Below are 18,964 nucleotides of genomic sequence, written 5' to 3'. Positions count from 1 at the left end.
CGCCCCCCCTTCCTGCTTCCGCCCCCCCTCGCCGCCAGGAAGCTTCTCCCGCTCGTGCTCCTGCTCCCCGCTCTCGCGCTGGCCGTGCCCGGCCCGCGCGCCCCGCTGCAGCGCGCGATCCCGGCCGTGGGCCCCGTCACCCCGGATGCCCACCCCGCCACCTCGCTTCGCGAGGCCGTGCGTCGCATGCGCCTGTCCGTCGGCCGCGAGCTGCTCCTGCTCGCCCGCGTCGAGGCCGGCGATGCCCTCCCCGCCGCCGTCGCGCGCCAGCCCGCCTCGCCCACCGAGTCGTCCGAGCCCAACACCTCCGACGGCTTCACCGAGGAGCCCAACGACGGCCTCTCCACCTTCGAGCCGCTCATGCCCGGCACCTCGGTCGCCCCATCAAACGTCTTCCCCGACGATCCCTCCCCGTCCGCCGCACCCACCCCCATCCCGGGCCCTACCGGATCCGATGAGGATCCCGCCACCGACGGTGCCATGATCACCGATGGACCCGTCGTTGACGGCCCCGATCCCGTCCCCACTCCCGTTACGCCGGATCAGTCGGGCGATGGCGTCATGACCACCACTGAAGATCCCGTCGAGACCGATGAATTAGTCATGGTCACCGTCGTCCCGCGCCCGGGCCCGCCCGGTCCTGGTCCTGGTCCTACACGCCCCAACCCCCGCCCGACGACACGCCCGACCAGGCCGAGGCCGCGTCCAGAACGCAGCCCGCGCCCCGCCCGCGAGCCAGTCGTCACACCGCCCCCTGGCGAAATTCCCATGCCGCAGCCTTCAGACGGGCCTGATGGCATGGAAGATTCTGATGACATGATGGAGTCGCCGTCGCCTGATATTGACGATGTTTTGACCGGAGGTGCCGATGGCGTTCCTGGCGAATCGGAACCGGCTGCAACTGACGACTTGTCTGATTTGAGCCCTAGCCCCTCACTTGATGATGAAGGTGAGGACGATGACGACTCAGTTTGCTTCCCGGCAAACGCTCTCGTCGAATTGGAGAATGGCGCTACTAAGATGATGAGCCAAGTCCAGCTTGGCGATCGCGTCAGGGTTGGGCCTAATGACTTCTCGGACGTCTTCATGTTCACGCACAAGACCGCTGCTATCAAGTACAGCTTTGTCACCCTCGCCACCCAATCGGGCCATACCCTTTCTCTTACAAAGGGCCATTACTTATACGTTAACGGTGTCGTCGCTGCTGCCAAGACTGTCCGCTCTGGTGATTTCATTACTCTTGCTGATGGTACCACTTCCAGTGTCACTCAAGTGGGCACCGAGATCGCCCGTGGCTTGTACAACCCGCAGACAGTCCATGGAGATATCATTGTCAACGGCCTCCTTGCCACCACCTACACCACCACTGTTGAACGCAGCATGGCTCATGCTCTCCTCGCCCCGCTGAGGGCTGTCTACTCTTCCATTGGCTGGTCTATGTCTGCTCTCGATGCGGGTGCCGACCGCCTGGCTGGTATTGTTCCGAGTGGTTCTGTCGTTGCCTAAGTGCCTCGTTTGGACGCGTCCGTCCATTCATTCATTCGTCTGTCATTGTTGACGCTCATCGTCATGCATTGAACATCTACACACACGCCTGCGCTCATGCTCACACACACACACATGCACAACAACTCGTTGACTGGGTTTGACATTTTTCGTGCCGCTTTCGTTTTTTTCAGTCAGGTAGATGCTAGGGTCCCATTCTCTCTCCTCCCTCTCCCCACTTTTCGCTCCCCTCTTCCCCGGCACAAGCCATTTTCCCCTTCATGCTAGCGGTGTAGCCCGTATTTGCCGAGTATAAAAGTGATTGTATAAAACAATTCTAACCATTCTTCTCATTCGCCGCACGGGTGGGCTTAGACTGTACGTACCATGAAGTCCTTCGATAAACCTCTGTCCCTCATGTAGCATTGCACTATTGCACGTAAGGGACTGAATGCATTGAAGCAATCATCAGGATTTATGTGCCTCCCGACGGCCTATGTGCCGAGCGCTGCCATCCCTCCTCCCGTGGTCCTGCAACATGATGCAGAAAGGTATGTACTCCTTCCCGGGACTACACACCCGTTAAAGTGTGGGCTTGGCCCGGTAGTCTACTGTTGTACCGTGCAAGATATCAACATCTACATGACCTCGTGTCGTGGAGGTCGCCATGGACAAGTGCCGCAAATGTAGAAAGTCATATTTTCTACCGCAATACTGTCCTCCAGCGCAGGCTTGCAGCCACTCTACTCTGCTGGAAAGCAATTACAGTATTCCCATTACGAATATGAAGGTGAAACTTGTCCGTTCAAGCACGGATCGCCCTTCAAACAAGGCACCAACTTGGGAATGCCAAGGGACTTGGGAGGAATGCCAAGGGAATGTTCTGTCACATCTGCGGAATTTGGCCAAGCGTTGTCGGAAATAACTGATTTTTTTCATTACAAGGGGGGGGGACGCGCAATAGTGCCGCTTTCATTATTGCCACCCTCGAATTAGTGCCGCAAAAACCGGCAGACACAGGTTCTGCCACGTGTCATGCACGACGTCGTCATCGCCCACTCCTCATGCGCCTCAGCTCAATTGGTGATGGCACCTCACTCAAAGACCCTAACATGATTCCTGAAAAGATCGCCAAAGCGAAGCGTAACTTCACGCGCCTTACGATTGCACAGAAAATCGAGGTTGGTCATCTGCTGCAGGTCGGGAATGCGAATACCACAGTTATGCGTCAGTTCAAAATTTCGGAGCGAACCATCCGAAATATCAAACGCTCTCTTCCTTCACTCCAACAAATTGTGACCAACACCGCTACAACGCTCGGACCAAAGACTTTGCACCCTGCGATGTGGAGGAATGGATTGAGATCGAGACTAATGAGCTTGTGGCAGAAGCTTCTATTAGTGATGCTTGCGATTCAATACATTATGGTGGAGAGCTACAGAATCAGTCTGCCAGTGATACTATGATGGATGATTGTGTGGCAGAAGGCGAGTGTGAAATTACGGAGAGGCGGGCCGTACCGAGTGCTGTAGTGCTAGCAAGGTTGTTTGGGTTTTTGGAGAGTCTGGGTGTGGAGTGCGATGTGAGCAATGCCTTATCGCACTTGAGGTCCGCAAAACGAGCTTTTCTAAAAGTTAGTACTAAGCCTAGTACTAACTTGTAGAAAAGCTCGTCTCAGGCCTAGCACTACTAGGCCTGAGAGACAGGGTCAAAGGCAACAACAGCAGACTCTAGTAACAGAGTTCTGGCCGGGTAGTGGTTCTGCCGTCTGATTGTGCCGCTCCGAATTAGTGCCGTATTATTAGTCCTTACACGGGGCGGCACTAATGCGTAGGGTCGACTGTACCTGATGCCGGGCCCTGCTTCCAGACGACAGCCCGATGATGCCCATGATGTGCGCAGTTGGCCTGGCGCTGTTCTAGGGGCTTTCAAAACATGTCACGGCTCACTGTGTTTCATACTTCAGCGGCAGTTGATGCTTCGCGCCAGGATGAAATGCATTCATGCGGCATTAATGAACCTGTCGTTTAATACTGTAAGTATCATCTACTTTTCATCTGATCTCAAGAGCGGAAGCCTTTTATTTTCGGTTGTGCACGATAAGCAAACCAGAAAAACGTTTGCGCTTTCGTCTTTCTAGTCCGTGTGTACTGCACCATGTTAACAATACCGTACAGTTGAACGACTTGTTCACAAGTAGAGGGGGGTCCTACACGATCTCTAGACACCCGTGCCTGTCGTCTTGCTACCATGACCACAGATAAACTTGCACGGCGAGGTGCTGTGCTCCTCATACGTGTTTGAGGATATCGTCATCGAGACTAAATTTGACATCCTTTTTATCCAAACCCAGGCTTAAATAATCTTCATACGACGCCTTTATCGCGGCAGCCAGCTTGTCTGCCGATCCTGAGAACTCTGCCGTCCAGCCGAGCTTTTCGGTCGCCTCTCCTGGGTCTGCGAAAAAGTGCCTCGGCCTGAAGGGAAAGGCCTTTTTCGGTACAAACCCTTCCAACTTCTTCTTAATCTCGTCGGGGTCATACCGAACAACGTTTGCCTTCTTTCCGATCGCGTCCTCGCACATTTTCACCACACCATCAAACGTGACCGCTCGGCTGTTGACGAGGTTGAGGGTCTCATTCTTCATGCCCTTCCCCAGAGCGGCAGCCAGCATTGAAGCAATATCCCGCACGTCTGTGAGCGAGGTCAACTCACTGCCATTACCCGGCAGAAGCAAGGGGCGGTCGCGTACAATCCGATCAAAAAAGTAGTCGAGATACCCCCGCTTCGAACAGTCTTCACCGATGATGTAAATTGGGCGAAAGTTCACAGATGAAACACCTTGGTCTCTGAACAGGTTCTCGACGTCGACAGTGGCGCCCTTGAGGGGGTCGCCTACTAAATGAGGTGCAGTATTCGGGTCATATGAGTAAGCACCAGCGGAAGCGACGTAGAACACCTCTGCACCGTTCTTACCAGCTGCGATAGCTGGGGCGGCGTCATCTGCAGACTTTGCGTTGTTGTCGTAGACCGCGTCATAGCCTTCATGCTTGGCGTCCGCGACAGAGCCGAAAGAGAACGAGAATGAGGCGAACTCGGAAGCTAGAGACGGGTATTTGGCGAAAGGGCCAAATGAGGGATCGCCACCTACCTGCAATAGGTCGACGGTATTGCCCTCTTGCAGGAGCTTGCGCGCCAGATGAAGACCGATGAAGCCGTGACCAGCACCTTTCGTGTTGACGATGAGGACGTTCGCAGACATCACTGGGGAGCGGGTATGGCGAATGGGAGATGTGCGCGGAAGCCTAGCATGTTGGTGAAGGAGAGAGCTGCCCAGGAAACCGGATGGGGCAAATGCGGTCATATGCATTGCGTTGCTCGGTGGTCGCAGAAGCACAGAGGAAGTGGTGCTTGAGAGAGTTCAACGCAAATCTTTCACGTCTCGGTGAGCTCCAAAAGCTGTCTCAGAGCATCGATAACAGTTGAAGATTTTTAGTTACGGCAGCTTTGCATCGATAACTTAAGGGTAACCTTTAGCTTTTGAGCTCTAACCTCGCAATGCGAACATCGCTGTAGGAAAAGCTGTCAGGAAATGACTGGCCAGAAGCGCGTTACGCAATCTCGATGGTTCTCACGTTGCCGTACGTACACACGTGTATACATGTGTAAAATATTCGCGCCTTCGGGATGGCCGAATCCGGATCCAAAGGGATTGAGGTGACGAATTCTTGCCGTTTTGTCCAGGCCTGCCCCGCCGCATCACAACCTCTTCCACGCCGACCCCGACTCTTCCTCAGCCCACAGGCACATACTTTTATTCGCCGCCACAACAACTCCTTCCTTATCCCGCGCCTGCCCCTCTCTCCCATTCCCTCTTATTGAACGTCGCATCATGGGCGTGCGATCGCGGCCTGGCAAAGGATCCGCAAAACCTGCTGACAAAGGGAAAGCGCACACGGAGGCGAAACCCGAAACCCCGCCGCCGGTGTCCCGCTTGCTCTGGGGTAAGGTTCTGGACAAAACCTACGAACTCACCCCTCAGGAAGCCCTCAACGCCTCACACTGGCTCCGCCAAACCATCGCAGTTGCTTTCGGTACTATTTTCGGCGTTTTGCAACTCACAGGAGCCCCGTGTGTCATGACATTCATTCTCGCCGGCGCCATGCTTCCGCCTGTGCTTCTATCCATAACAAATGAAATCGACGCGGAGGAAATCTCAGCAGTGGGCTCGATTCAGACAGAGGGTATGATGCCTGCGTTCGCCTTGTTTCTTTTGAGTTGGATTCTGTCCTACACCGTGTGTCTGCCACCAGCAAGTTCATGAGTGCGTCCTACATTTAAGAAACGGCTACGACGTTCTGTGGGCGGTAACATTTGACGAAATGTCCGATTTCTGATGTCATTGCTCGCCCTGGATTTGCGAGAGCATCATATCTAATTTATGCTTCAACAAGGGCTGTCCCTTTGTTGTGACTTTCCTGTACAGTTTCGACTGCATCACGAAATCACAAGGTGCACGCATGGAAATCCCAGAAAAGAGTCAAAAATAGTTAGCATGTTGCCACTGATGTGCCATGTGAGTAGAAGCGTGATACTATTGAACTTTCGCGACGTCTCGCCCTCCCAGCAAACTGCTGAAGCGACATTGTAAACTATGCAACTTACTCGCTTTCTTCGCTCTTTCTTTGATAGCTTCAACCTATTCTCTCGCGTCTTGATTTTGATTTCACGCTCCTTCTCGTTCTTTTGGCGTTCTTTCCGTGCTTGTTCTGCCTGCTTCATTTGTTTTGTAAATGGAAGATATTTTTTGGGCTTTCTCTTCTCAACGACAACCGACGGGATACTCTTCTCTTCTGGTTCCTGCTTTTGCGCTGGTTGTATTTCATCGTTCATCCCACCATCTTGCGAGTCTATATCTTCAGCTACTTCGTTATCTTCAGCTTCTTTGGTAGCCTCTGCCTTGTCAGAATTTCGCCTGGTCTTCTTTCGTTCTTGTGTCTGACGTTGTCGGAGCGGCTGCACGGCAATCTCGCCTTCCTCGTCTTCCTCATCTCCTGGCCTGCCCAACTCATGCGCTACAATTGGGACATCTACTTTTTCCGCTTCTAATTCACTAAGTAGTTTCTTCTTTTCCTTGTAGCGCACGTGGCGTTTCACTTGTTTGGCCTTTTTTGCCTTCTGCCGTCTTCGAAGCGCGTCTCGTGCAGCCTGCTGATTGCGTGCTTCTAAGCCTTGCTTGTTCGACATCGGTCGCCGTGAAGGGTGCATAGTGTTGCGGCGTTGGGGTTACTGCCCGGGGCTCACGGGGTAAAGTAAATGGCTTGAGGAGAGAGCAGGGGTTCGTGGCACGTAGACCGAGAAAAGCGACTTCGTCGCCGATGGGTTTGGGCTCTGGATTGTGATTGTGGCAATGTACTGTCTGACGTAGATTTTTCGACAAATTTACCGCATTTTGACGGGAATCACAATAATAGTCCTGTTGGTACCACCTATACAATAAGGTGCCGCTTTGGTCGGTCATCATAACGTACGAGTTAGCACCCCCGCGAGCAGATCAAGGAATTCCGACCTGCCACCCTTTTGTAGGAAAGTGGGTTAAGGCTGTCGATCTGCAAGCACAGGGGGTGACGACTCAACTCCTCTCTTGCGCAATGTTGCGGCAAATACCTTTGCGTGGTGCGCGGGCTATGTCGCTTCTTAAATTGCCGCAACGAGCTGTGCCGAAAGCAGCCCAATGTCATGCACCCACCCTGCATCTGTGTCACGCTTTGGGCTCAACGCAGCCATCAATTTACGACATTCGCTCAACACTAAATGCCATCATAGCGCAGTCAGCGGGAGTTGCACTTGTGAGGCCCTCACGAGAAAGCATCGTGATAGAATAGTGCAATCCAGACTAATGTCAGGAAGCTCGCTGGCAGCTAGTTAGGAAGAACTCTGCACCGTCGTATAGCGCGTCCGATTGCTGTAAGGGCGTGGACGAACTTGGTCCAGCAGTGGCGGCTTATTGGGCCGGCCGCCCTCCTAACTGGTGCGTGCCACGTCACGTTCCGCCTCGGGGGGTTTTGAGGGAAGCCAGACTCATTCAACACCCTCCGGAGGCAAAGTGGTCTTGGCAACGCTAAGCCGATGGAGATGCCGTGCCAGCAAGGCATCTATATCCGGCCACACGTGCCCGGGTGCCACAAAGTCCGGGACTGAGCTAAACATGCTAGCTTCGTAAAGTGGAGTCGCCAGTCGCCATAGGGTGGGTACGCCCCGCGACTGGTAGTGGTGGTAAAACTGGGCTGCCAGCCCGTCTAGAAAGTGCTCGCCTGGTGTCGGCGCAGGGTTACTGGTATTCATCTGTTGCACTTCTAGCTCTACCACCCCACCTACGCGTTTCAGGACTAGGGACGCCTGTGATGTGGTGGCCACTACGCCGCTGTCCGGCATCATGGCGACCACCCTGGTCAAGAGTCCACTCCTGAATTCGTTGAACGATCGGCTGCCCGCACAGATGGCGACCACCGATTTTTGGGTGAGTGATCCACAGATCACGGAGTCCGTGAAACCTGCGTCCAACCTCTCCATCTCCCTGACCGCTACCAGCCAGGCGTGGCCCGCCGTGCGTCCGTTTGCCGGTGCGCCCGTAGCACCTATCGAAACGAGGCGTTTGTACAGCGTGCGGGTTGTGGGGAAATCGCTACTAACCCATAAGGCCAAGCTGCTGCAGAACTCTGGTCCTCCTGCGCGCAGCGTCGGGCGATCAACCTCTATGGCCTGAACCCCTTGGCCCGCCAGGACAACGCTGGGGGCGGCCAGGGTATACAGCGTGCTCATACCGGCCGCCACGCCGGATGACCCGGTGACCTCAAGCCACCGGTCGCCTGTCAGGGTTCCTCGGAAGACCGAGGTCCCGACGCGAGCCACTAAGGGTAAGAGGCAGTCCCAGAGGCGTCTCTCTACAATCACGCTCGTGGTCAGCCTTCGACCACTGCGGTTGAGTCGCAGCTCTGAGAACACGTCCCTAAGCTGGCGCTCGGCGTCTGGGACCATTCCCTCCTCAGCTGCAGCTAAGAGGGCTATGGCCTCACCGACCTGTCGGGGCCGGTCTCTAAACGGGTACAAAGAGGACAACGCGCTCAACTCCGCGTCCTGATCGTTCCGTCGGATCCAGCTGCGCAGGCGGTCCACCGATACTCGGTAGGCTTGCATAGCTGGCGGCCTGAATGCCGATCGGAGAGCCTCGATCCGGACTACTTCTTCCGCGAGTCTCCTGGCGGCTCGGGGACAGCCAGTGCCCGTTCCCTGCCGCCGCATTTCGGCTTCGGCCCATGTGAGTACTCCGACAAGCACGCCGTACGTGGACCAGTCGCCGATCACCCGCCCTGGAAGCAGAGTGTCGGCTGGGTCCCCCTCCAGACCAGAGAGGTACTCATAATCGTTCACCGTGTCGTTCAAGAGGTCCAGGGCCCGCTTGAGCAGTGCGTCTGGCACTGCTCTCATCCGAGCCACCGCCGCTCTCAGGCCCGGTGTGGGCTCCGCTCGCAGCAACTCTCCTGAGAACTGTTCCTCCAGGTGTAGGACTGAAGTCCCGACCACGGCCTCGGACAGGTGTAGTGTCCGGCGAATTGTATGCCCGAACTCGGGCAAGTCAGCTAACATTTTTTGCGCTAAACGGCGCACGGCCTGGGCAGGACGGCTGATAGTCCTGCTGGCCTCTATCCCCCTCGCTCGACGGTTGGGGAGACCGGCGGGCGGTACAGAGATAAAACAAGATAGCCCTTTCCGGTTGCGTTGGTGAGGTTGCATCGGGGGCTGAGGGGTTCGCTTTGCTCGGGAAGGAGGGGGGAGTATCACAATGGCGTTATACTTTATACAGTGGGTGCATCCAGAAAATAGCACTCTAACACTTTACCATTGTATGATAGTTTCAAAAATTGATTGTCCCCACCACTCTTGCACTCCATCACTGCCCTTCCGTAGCGGTTCCACCCCAGTTGGAACATGTTGCGAACTGTACACCCACTCGCACCCCCACTCGCCGACAGCCTCCCCATCCCCTAATCCCAAAGCGAGCCACACCTTCCTCCTCAAACCTGGCGCCCGCATTCTGACACTGTCATCTCAACATGGCATCCCTTTTGGACGGATCCGATCCTCCCTCTCAAGCCAACCCGAACAAATCAATACTTTCCAGTTGCGTACTGCGTCCTCTTGTTTTCGGTCCCCTTCGATAAGGGCTACCGAAGTTATATTTCAATTGTTCCTGTATAAAAAATGGAAGTATACTGTTTAGCAGTAAGGCCTTCGTGATATTTACGGATACAAGGAAGTCGGAGTCTTTCCCGAACGAGAGAAGCACGCACCAAGGAGTGGACCGCTGTGTGCGAGGGCGAATAATGGCTGGGCGGAGGTACTTTGGGTTCTTGTTGCGATGACGGCGCTTGCGGCGCATTGTTGTCCTCCTCCGGGCGACAAGACATGTCGTCAGAGCTGCTAGCGATACTGCTAGTGTCTAGCCGACAATCAAAAATCCTCAATTGAGCACACGTGCTTTCCTCATTTGAGCCGCATGTATCTGACTCCCTTTACGAGCGATGGGAAGACCCTCCCACTAAACGCAACACACACTCGTGATCCGTATGGTATCGCAGTTAATACCAGAGCGATAAATGGCAGTATCTAGTGCTCTAATTCAATATGTACAGCAAAACAGTCCCTGACTGAGCGGTTGCTGCAGAAGTAACGCTCAAAATTGCCTTGTTCCAGGCATACACTACAAACTTCTATAGACTTATGCCTCTTGCAAGACCCACATCTTCCTTGAAATGCGTAGTTGCTGTATTTGCCATTGATTTTGCGACGCTTAGAGGTCCTAACCAGGCATGGGCTCCGCATAGGTGATTTTGTAGAGTTTGATTGTTCCCCAGACCACGAACTTGGGCTACTATTGCGCACTGTGGCGGCGTTGTCGTATTTGTTGTCGATTAAAGCCTCTGAAAGAGCCTCATAGAAGTCACCTTGTAAAAAGCTGCACTGTTCCGCATGCGAAGATTTGTAAAGCTTCCACGCGTCCACGATATAGAACCCCAGAATTCCAATATTGAGTCTCTTGTCCCATTTCTGAACGCCAATCATTCGTTCGAGCTCAAGGTCATCCTGACGGCACCTGTTGTGCTGATCAATACTTGCACAAGTATCGTAGTAGCGTTCCACGACTTTTGGTTGTCGTAGGGAAAGATGCACTCTGCGTGGACCAGTGCTGGTCTGACGCCACCGCACTCGATCGCATGGACTTCCATCGGTGCTGTTGCTGCCAGTCGCGATAAAGTATCGTCTATTCCGGTCCACCCATGCCAGTGCCATTAAAGATTTTCCTGTGTCATGTATGTCGCATCGTAGAGTAGTCTGCTGTCCCCTTCCCTCCATTTCCACCTGATTAGATACTTCATGAGAAAGGCCCGTGTGGCAGTCTTGACCACGCCTATAAAACGCAATCCAAGCTGTAGAAGCTGTTCTGCTGACTGCACTGATGCGAAGTAGGAGTCAGCACATACCACACGGTCTGAGTATATCCAGGGGTTGACGAGGCGTTTTAGGACAGCTGTCCCATGGTTACAGCTGCCCTCGAACGCTTTTCCTGTTTCGTCCGTCGCACCAGTAACTATTTCTATTCGTAGCATAATGCCGCTCTACCCACATGCCAGGTTCTGAACTTCACAACCATCTTCAGGCTTGCGCTCGATACTTACAAAGTGGGGCAGGCCAATTTCGATCCAATCGCCACCCAAGCCGTACCATCGTATCATAGACTCATCCACACAAAGGTAATCGGATGGTTGTACATACCTGTACCGGTGGTCGTTAAAAGCCCTGACAAAGTCGTTGACAAGAGCCCAGCGATGTTGCGCAGACGTCCACCCTGCCTCTGATGGTTGGGCGCTAAATGTCAGTGAGCCGAACAGGGCCTCGAAGCGGCTGCGCCCCATTACCTTCGAGAGGTAAGGACGAACAAAGTACTTGGAGGCCGATTTTGCTTCCCACAATCTCCGACAATCTCCTTTAGCATATCGAGATATTAAAATTAAAATTCCAAAAAATCGTAGAATCTCACCCGCCGATGTGCCTCTCTGATGCTTTGAAAGCAGTGCACTCGATGTCAGCTGCACAATGCGCCCCAGAAAGCGCATTGGAAACATCGAATAGAAATAATATTCTATTCCTTTCCCTGCTGGTGCTCCTCTTTCGCGTATGTCGGAACCATCAAAACCGATCACCTTCCAATGCTTTACGGGGACAGGGCCGTTGATGTCTGAAAGTACTGCAGCCTTGCGCCATACTTTGCCATGGACCTCAACGGTGCCCTCATCAGAGAGACTGTAATTGGGCGCCGTTGGTATTGTACTCGGAGCAGCGGGGGCGACAGTTTGGTGAGGCGTTGACGAGGACAGGACAGCCGTAGCCTCAAACTCGGAAATCAAGTTTCGCTGAGTATCACTGTCATTGGGGGGCTGTTGGACATTTGGTGAACGTACTTGTGCAAAAGGATCTTCTTCGTCGTCGGGGGGAGGGGTTCGAGCGGTCTGAATCGGTGATGAAGGTACAAGCTCACGCCCAATAAAGTCTGGCGTTCCGTCCGGTTGCGTGGGAATCGGGCAGGGACCAGTCTTAAAAAACCGCAGCTGAAGAGCTCTTCTTATTTTCTTTGATCCTACCGCCCATGCTCCTGTAGTATAATGACGGGCGCGAGCGCGCGGAGGTCATCGGACGGCCGTATACGGTATACACGTGGGCGGCTGTGCCCACGTGTAGCGAGCGCGCGCGCATGCCGAGCGGTCGTAATCTGGCGTACGTGTACAGTAGTGCACGTGTCGTCCGAGCGGTAGTCTACGCGTGTTACGCGTGTGCGTTAGCACACGTGTCGTCCGTGCGGTAGTCCGTAAGCAACACGCGTGTACAGTGGTGCACACGTGTAGTAGCAGCGTCCGTGCGGTAGTAGCAATTATGGCGCTAGTTTTTTAATTGTGTACAGTACCCGGCACGCACTAGGCGGCAGGTACTGTACTACTGTACTGGGACAGGTGTCCGAGGCGTCCCCCTGCGGGGTTAAGACCTGGCAACCGTCCCCACCAGTAAACGGGGGCAAGCTCGCCCCCGTCCCTTTTGCGCCTACGTACGTCCGTTTCGGTTGTCCGCCGCGCGCGCTGGCTTCTAACCCGTTACCGGTCGCTCCCGTTTACGCACCACGGGGCGACTGCGCGCAACCGGCCAGTGAGCCACTCCCTTTTCGCGAGCTCGTCCGATCGGTTCAATTGGCGCGTCGCGTCCGCGCCGCGTGCTCCCTCGCTAAAGCCTCCGCCTCTCACCCAACCCAGGGCGGAGAGGAGTTATCCCACATTTGGTACTCTTGTGGAGGGGATAACTCTCGAGGTTGAGCCGCACGCGTGGTCGCTCGATCGCGCGCGGAACCGTACGGACGGAAAAGGTTGAGAAATCACCGCGTCGATCGCGAAGCGTATTCGACGATGAACCGACCGGATCAAGGGGGAGACTCCGCCTCCGGGCGTCTGAGCACCCGCAGTGGCAGTGGCGCACCGCGCCCCCGGGTGGAGAACCCGGAAGCCCTGCTGCGACCGCCACCGCGACCGGGCCGCACGCGAGCGTCCGCATCAGATGTTACGCCGGCCGTGTCGGCAGGCACCGAGAATCGCGTCCAATGGATGGTCGACGCGATTCAGCCGCGCATCCAGGCCTGGGTCGAGGAGTTCCTCGCTACGGAACTCCCCCAGGTAGCGCGCGTATGCCTCGACCGAACGGTGCCCGCGCTCGTGGACGCGCACGTACGCAGCGCGATACCACCGCTTTTGGACGAACTTCTACCCGCTCAAGTCCAATGCGAGGTGGTGACCGCGCTCACCACTGTGGATGAAGAATCCCCGTCCGGTACGGCTCTAAAGGGAGCGATCAGCTCCGCCGTGGCCAATCGTCTGGCCACGACCTTCGCCGGAGCAGGAGTCGACGCACGCGAGCAGCGCGACTCGACCGCTCCGGATCCTACGCTAACGCACGCTGAACCGATCGGCGCCGCACCCGGGATCGGTACAATGGCCCCTCACCCGGAGGGTAAGACCATTTACCTCCCACCAATTTATGGTGCTACAGGAGGGCCCACAGAAAATGGCCCTCCCGTACTCGCCGATACGGCTGGCCCCCGCGGGACAGAAAACCGCCTGGGGCGCTTCGCGACAGAAAAGCGACAGCCGTATCGGTCGAGCAGAAGAAGCGCACCCGGCGCTCAAGGCTACACCTCGGAGGGTACAGAAAACCCCTCCGAGGAAGAAGACACAAGACGTCGCCACAGGGCGAGGCGCAAGAACCGCGACGGACGCTACGCGCGATACCGCGATGCCGGAGGGGTCGGTTACCCCTCCGATGATAACCGCGACGGACGTTACACGCGATACCGCGATGCCGGAGGAGGTGGATACCCCTCCGATGACGAGGACACCGAGTCGGACGGATCGCGCAGAGGCGACCGCAGAGGTCGCAATGCGCGCGACCGACGTCGGTTCCGGCGAGAAGACTCCGATCCGGAGGGCTACAGTAGCCCCGGCGGAGAAGGAGACCGCCACCGCAGGGGCAGAGACCGCCGGTCTGCCCCGAGGCGGGATCCGAAACGGCTGCCGGTGATCAGGCCGCTGAACGACCTGTTCACCAAGGCCGTCGACTACCGCACGTATAGGCTGGAAAATCGCAGCGCGCGCTACGACGCGAGTACCGCGCGGCAAGTTAACCGATATCGGAAGAAGTTGGACGTCCAGCTGAAAACCCACACATTCGGTGGTCAAGATCCAATCGCGGTGCTAGGATTTCTCGCGCGCTTCAAGATGGCCTGCGACCACAATGGGGTCAGCGAAGGCGCGGCCGTATGGTGTTTCCAGTTTTATTTGACTGGGCAGGCTCACGCCTTGCTCCAGTCCAGGCTACACGGGAACACCATGGCGGTCGATGCGGAGCAGCGCGATATGCTCGAAACCTACGCGGAAGTTGTTAACTTTTTATTGCGCACGTACGCGACTGACGAAGTTATTTCCGAAGCGGTCAGTGATGTCACCTCCTTCCGTCAGAGCTCTAATATGACGGAGGAGGTGTACAGTAACCAGTTGTGGGACAAGGCGTTGCGCTGCGGAACCGTATTTTCGGACAGGCGCCTGAAGTCCCTTTTTGTGGAGGGACTTCTGCCAGCGACGTGCGCGCAGGTGCGGAATTATCTCGCGACGCATCCGGGCGTGGACTACCAAGCGGTGGCACGCTACGCGCAAGCGATAGGCGAGACGCACCGCTTTGCTCGAAGACAGGCGACCTCGCTCGCGTCGCCTCAAGCACCGTCCGATTCGGTGAGAAGATTCACGCGCAACGCGCGGACAAGGCCCGTGCTGTCGGTCGAGTCCCTGTCTGAACTCCCGACAGCGCGCGGAACCGAAACGGAGGAGATACTGGCGGTGACGGACCAGTCGGCGACGCCGAGCTCGCTTAGCTCGCCGCCGACTAGCTACCATCCGTCACCTGCCTCGTCCCCGGCGGGCGCGCCGATGGCGCCCGCCCAACACGGTGACGCGCGCGCACATCCGTACGGAAGGCCAGTACAGAACCAGCGGGTCCGGTTCTTCAACCAAGGATTACCGCGACCCCCGCCGTGCCGGTTCTGTCTGGACCTGACCCACCGACAGGAGCAATGTCCTGTGGTGGCGGATAGCGCGCTGCGTTCGAAGCTTTTGCAGGCCCGCGAGGCCAATTATCAAAAGCTTTGGATCCGTCAAGGTCTCCGCCCGGGTTCGCCGTTCGAGCGCCAACCGCCGACCGCGTGGCGAAATTCGCGTGCGCAGGCTCCCACGGGCATCAACGTGGTCGAGCCGCGCGAGGCCGTCCAATCGGAAGAACCCGCGCTACCGCTGACGGACGAGGGGCCCGAGGACCTTGGGTTGACGGGGGAAGCCGGGGAGGACGCGTAGAGGCGTCGACGATCCTCCCCGTGCCAAGCCTCAATAAACAAGACACCCCGTCGACCGCTTCGGTACGCGCGCCATCGCAGAGCCGAACAGACGAAGCGGCAATTTGCTTCTTCAAGAAGCAAAATTATAAGGTCACCGCAACGGTCGGACGACGACGCGCGATGATGCGCGCCATCACGCCGGTTCTAGATTCGGGCGCCGGCCCGAATCTAATCCACCTACGCTGTGTGGCAGAACCGTGGCGCGCTGCCATCCAGTCCGCGCGGAGCCCGCCGCTCATCGACGCTTCGAATAGGTCGATGAAGGCCCTCGGCGAGCTCAAACTGTACGTCCGGATTGGTGAGTTCGTCGCGCGCGTGCCGTTCTTGGTCGTCACCAACCTCGCGGTGGACTGTATCCTCGGGACCACGTTCCTGGATCGCCACGTGAAGGCGATCCTGCCACCGCAGAGGAAGGTGCTGTTCCATCATGCGCCGTCCGTAGCGCTGACGGGAGTCACACCCTCGAGGCACGACCGCAAGATGGCCTCGAGGGGACCCTCGCAGCAGCTCCCGCAGGAGGAAAATTCGGCCGACCGGAAGCGCGCGCAGTTCCCGACGAACGTACCGTCACGGAAAATTCGCGTGGTCAAGCGGGTCACGATACCCCCGATGACCCAAGCGATGGTACGCGTCGCAACACCGGTTGGGGGGCTTTGCTTCCTGCAAAACCACCCCAAAACGGCGCATAAGAATTTATGCCTGATGGCCCAGGGGGTCATGGACCTCTTCCCGGGCGAGCCGTTTACGGTGCTTGTTAGCAACTTCGGAAGCCGCGCGGCCCACGTCCCCAAGCATACCGTTGTTGGCCTCGCGTTGCCATCCCCCACACACATCCTGGCACTTGGCGTGCCGGTCCCCGGAGAGGCCGACGCTAAGGAAGGGGGAGGGAACAAAAATAATTCCTCGACCGCTACGGAGGAACAGGCGCGACGCGAACAACCAGTTACGGACGAAGGCAGGATTAATTCCTCACCCGCGGGGGAATGTGCGCGACGAGAAGGACCCGTTACGGACGATGGCAGAATTAAATCCACCACCGCTACGGGAGGAGGCGCGCGACGAGAAGAACCGGAAACGGACGAAGCCCACAGTGGCAATCCCGCTAACGCGGATGAGCGGACCGATACGGACGCGGAGAAGACCCGCTCGTGGGAAGAAGACGTCCATATTGGTGCAGAAGACAGTACCGTCCGGTCGGAAATTATGGACATGCTGTCCGAGTTCAAGGACATGCGGTCCAGCCACTTGGGTAAGATCGATGCTACGAAGCATCGCATCGAGCTGAAGCCTGGTGCGAAGCCGATCTATCAAGCACCCTACCGAGCCGGACCCATCGCGCGCGAGAAGGAGAAGAAGGAAATCGACCGCATGCTGCACGCGGGAGTCATCGAACCGACATCGGCCAAGTGGGCGAGCCCCGTGGTCTTCGTCCCTAAGAAGGACGGGACCATGCGGTTCTGCGTGGACTATCGCAAGCTAAACGCCGTTACGGTTCGCGACTCCTACCCACTACCGCGCATGGACGAATGTATCGACTCGCTCGGCGATGCCACTGTCTTTACCACGCTAGACTGTAATAGCGGGTATTGGCAGGTGGAGATCGCCGAGGAGGACCGCGATAAAACGACGTTCGCGTCGCATTCGGGCCTCTACCGTTTTCTACGCATGCCGTTCGGTCTCAAAAACGCGCCCGCGACATTTCAACGAGCGGTCGACATCATCCTGTCCCGCGTGAAATGGGAGACCGCGTTGGTCTACCTCGATGACGTCATTGTCTACTCGCGAACCGTTACGGAACATATGGCACACGTGCGCGAGGTACTACGGCTTCTACATACCGCGGGCGTGTCGCTAAAATTGGCGAAGTGCGCGTTTTTCGACACCTCCGTAACCTATCTCGGGCACGTCATTCGTCCGGGACGGTTGGAGGTGGAGCGACGCAACGTCATCGCGATCGAGCGCGCGCGCGCGCCTACGAACCAAACGGAACTGCGATCCTTTCTCGGGATGTGCAACGTGTACCGGCGGTTTGTGCAAGGATTCGCGAAGATCGCCACGCCGCTGAATAAGAAGACCGGCAAGAATCAGCCCTACGAGTTCGAGATCTTAACCGATGCGGAATACGCGGCGTTTGAGGAATTGAGGCGGCGCCTCGTGTCGCCGCCAATCCTCGCGCTACCCCGCTACAGACGGAAATATACGCTGGACACCGACGCGTGCGGACACCAAGTGGGTTGCGCCCTTCTACAGGAGCAACCCGATGGAGGTACTCGACCGATCGGATATTGGAGTCGTGCGTTGACCGACGCGGAGCGCAATTATACGACTACCGAAAAGGAATGCTTGGCCGTAGTGTGGAGCATCCTCACCCTACGGCCGTACCTATACGGAAGCGCGTTCAACCTTCGCACGGATCACGAGGCCCTACGCTGGGTCCTCAATTTAGCGGACAGTTCCGGTCGGCTCGCTCGCTGGCGCCTGCGCTTGGCGGAGTACGACTACGAGGTACAGTACCGCCTAGGCGTCAAGCACCAACTCGCGGACGGCGTATCGCGCTTACGTACCGATGGAGGAGACACCGAACCGGTCGATGATGAGGTCCCGTGCTTCGCGGTCCAGTACGAAGAGGGCAGCGAGGCCCTCCTGGACAATGTGCACTGCGACCCGCCGCAAGACCGTCCGGACGGTTGTCACACGCTCGCGATAACTCCCGAGGAACGCGACGCTGCGTCCATCTCGGTTGAGGAATTTTTACGAGAACAAGCTGAGGACGCCTTCTGTCGCTTCGCCGCGGAAACCGTCGGGACGCCGAACTCGAAGTTCGACATCGACCGTTACGGATTTCTCGTGAGGACGTCCCCGCTGGACGGGACCCTGCAGCGCGTGGTACCGACTCGGTTGCGCCCCCGGGTACTGTACCTGGCACACCATCCGAGGTTGGCAGGTCACCCGGGAGCGACGCGTATGTACTACACCCTTCGCAGGGAGTACTACTGGCCACACATGGCCAGCGACGCGTTTTCGACCATACGGAATTGCACCTCGTGTGCTGCGACCCGCGGGACGCTTGTCAAGAACCAAAAGGATCTCAAGCTGTTCCCCGCGGCGGGCCCCTTGGAGTTTGTCGCGATGAACCTCCTGGGGCCCCTACCCAAGACCGCGCACGGAAACCAACACGTGTTGGTAATTACCGACCGGTTCTCCAAGCTAACGCGCAGTATCCCGCTGCGGACCACAACCGCTTCGGTCGTCGCAAACGCGTTTTTAGACAACTGGGTCTACGTTTACGGAGCGCCGCGCTACGTACTAACCGACAACGGCCCCCAGTTCGCTGCGAAATTCTTCGACGCGGTATGCGCCCTCCTGGGGGTGCGGCATTATCTCACGACAGCCTACCACCCCCAGTCGAATGGGCAGACCGAACGGTTCAATCGCACGCTG

The 18,964-nt window shown here is 56.9% G+C and overlaps 7 protein-coding genes; 1 reads left to right on the top strand and 6 right to left on the bottom strand.

Moving 5' to 3' along the window:
* Window positions 1–768: 768 nt before the first annotated feature.
* Window positions 769–1,832, top strand: CHC_T00001450001 (hypothetical protein). XM_005712580.1 is given in 2 exon segments: window positions 769–1,506; window positions 1,507–1,832. 1 exon segment carries the CDS (start codon window positions 769–771, stop codon window positions 1,504–1,506), a length of 738 nt encoding a protein of 245 aa, XP_005712637.1. The 3' UTR covers window positions 1,507–1,832.
* Window positions 1,833–3,548: 1,716 nt separating this feature from the next.
* CHC_T00001449001 (hypothetical protein) lies at window positions 3,549–3,737 on the bottom strand. The gene has a single exon (XM_005712579.1). It carries the CDS (start codon window positions 3,735–3,737, stop codon window positions 3,549–3,551), a length of 189 nt encoding a protein of 62 aa, XP_005712636.1.
* A 38-nt stretch (window positions 3,738–3,775) lies between these two features.
* CHC_T00001448001 (hypothetical protein) lies at window positions 3,776–4,849 on the bottom strand. Its single transcript, XM_005712578.1, has one exon. The coding sequence runs from the start codon at window positions 4,847–4,849 to the stop codon at window positions 3,776–3,778; it is 1,074 nt and encodes a 357-aa protein (XP_005712635.1).
* A 112-nt stretch (window positions 4,850–4,961) lies between these two features.
* On the bottom strand, window positions 4,962–6,509 carry CHC_T00001447001 (hypothetical protein). XM_005712577.1 is given in 4 exon segments: window positions 4,962–5,884; window positions 5,885–5,977; window positions 6,151–6,378; window positions 6,379–6,509. The coding sequence occupies 2 exon segments, from the start codon at window positions 6,376–6,378 to the stop codon at window positions 5,885–5,887; spliced, it is 321 nt and encodes a 106-aa protein (XP_005712634.1). The 5' UTR covers window positions 6,379–6,509; the 3' UTR covers window positions 4,962–5,884.
* An 89-nt stretch (window positions 6,510–6,598) lies between these two features.
* Window positions 6,599–7,006, bottom strand: CHC_T00001446001 (hypothetical protein). Its single transcript, XM_005712576.1, has one exon. It carries the CDS (start codon window positions 7,004–7,006, stop codon window positions 6,599–6,601), a length of 408 nt encoding a protein of 135 aa, XP_005712633.1.
* A 13-nt stretch (window positions 7,007–7,019) lies between these two features.
* CHC_T00001445001 (hypothetical protein) lies at window positions 7,020–7,241 on the bottom strand. The gene has a single exon (XM_005712575.1). The coding sequence runs from the start codon at window positions 7,239–7,241 to the stop codon at window positions 7,020–7,022; it is 222 nt and encodes a 73-aa protein (XP_005712632.1).
* An 8-nt stretch (window positions 7,242–7,249) lies between these two features.
* Window positions 7,250–9,279, bottom strand: CHC_T00001444001 (hypothetical protein). XM_005712574.1 is given in 2 exon segments: window positions 7,250–7,566; window positions 7,567–9,279. The coding sequence occupies 1 exon segment, from the start codon at window positions 9,277–9,279 to the stop codon at window positions 7,567–7,569; it is 1,713 nt and encodes a 570-aa protein (XP_005712631.1). The 3' UTR covers window positions 7,250–7,566.
* Between the last annotated feature and the right edge of the window lie 9,685 nt (window positions 9,280–18,964).

This window comes from Chondrus crispus, genomic scaffold, assembly GCF_000350225.1.
Source record: "Chondrus crispus Stackhouse genomic scaffold, scaffold_10, whole genome shotgun sequence".
Lineage (NCBI taxonomy): Eukaryota > Rhodophyta > Florideophyceae > Gigartinales > Gigartinaceae > Chondrus > Chondrus crispus.
The sequence above is the reverse complement of the archived record's forward strand: the minus strand, read 5'-3'. Positions and strand labels throughout refer to the sequence as shown.

Bases quoted from the DNA above. Each gene is read 5' to 3' on its own strand.
- CHC_T00001450001 (XM_005712580.1), top strand. From the start codon at position 769: ATGCCGCAGCCTTCAGACGGGCCTGATGGCATGGAAGATTCTGATGAC.
- CHC_T00001445001 (XM_005712575.1), bottom strand. From the start codon at position 7,241: ATGCAGGGTGGGTGCATGACATTGGGCTGCTTTCGGCACAGCTCGTTG.
- CHC_T00001447001 (XM_005712577.1), bottom strand. From the start codon at position 6,378: ATGAACGATGAAATACAACCAGCGCAAAAGCAGGAACCAGAAGAGAAG. The intron at 5,978-6,150 runs GTAAGTTGCATA...TTCGTGATGCAG, and splicing joins AGAAAGAGCGAAGAAAGCGA to TCGAAACTGTACAGGAAAGT.
- CHC_T00001448001 (XM_005712578.1), bottom strand. From the start codon at position 4,849: ATGACCGCATTTGCCCCATCCGGTTTCCTGGGCAGCTCTCTCCTTCAC.
- CHC_T00001444001 (XM_005712574.1), bottom strand. From the start codon at position 9,279: ATGCAACCTCACCAACGCAACCGGAAAGGGCTATCTTGTTTTATCTCT.
- CHC_T00001446001 (XM_005712576.1), bottom strand. From the start codon at position 7,006: ATGACCGACCAAAGCGGCACCTTATTGTATAGGTGGTACCAACAGGAC.
- CHC_T00001449001 (XM_005712579.1), bottom strand. From the start codon at position 3,737: ATGGTAGCAAGACGACAGGCACGGGTGTCTAGAGATCGTGTAGGACCC.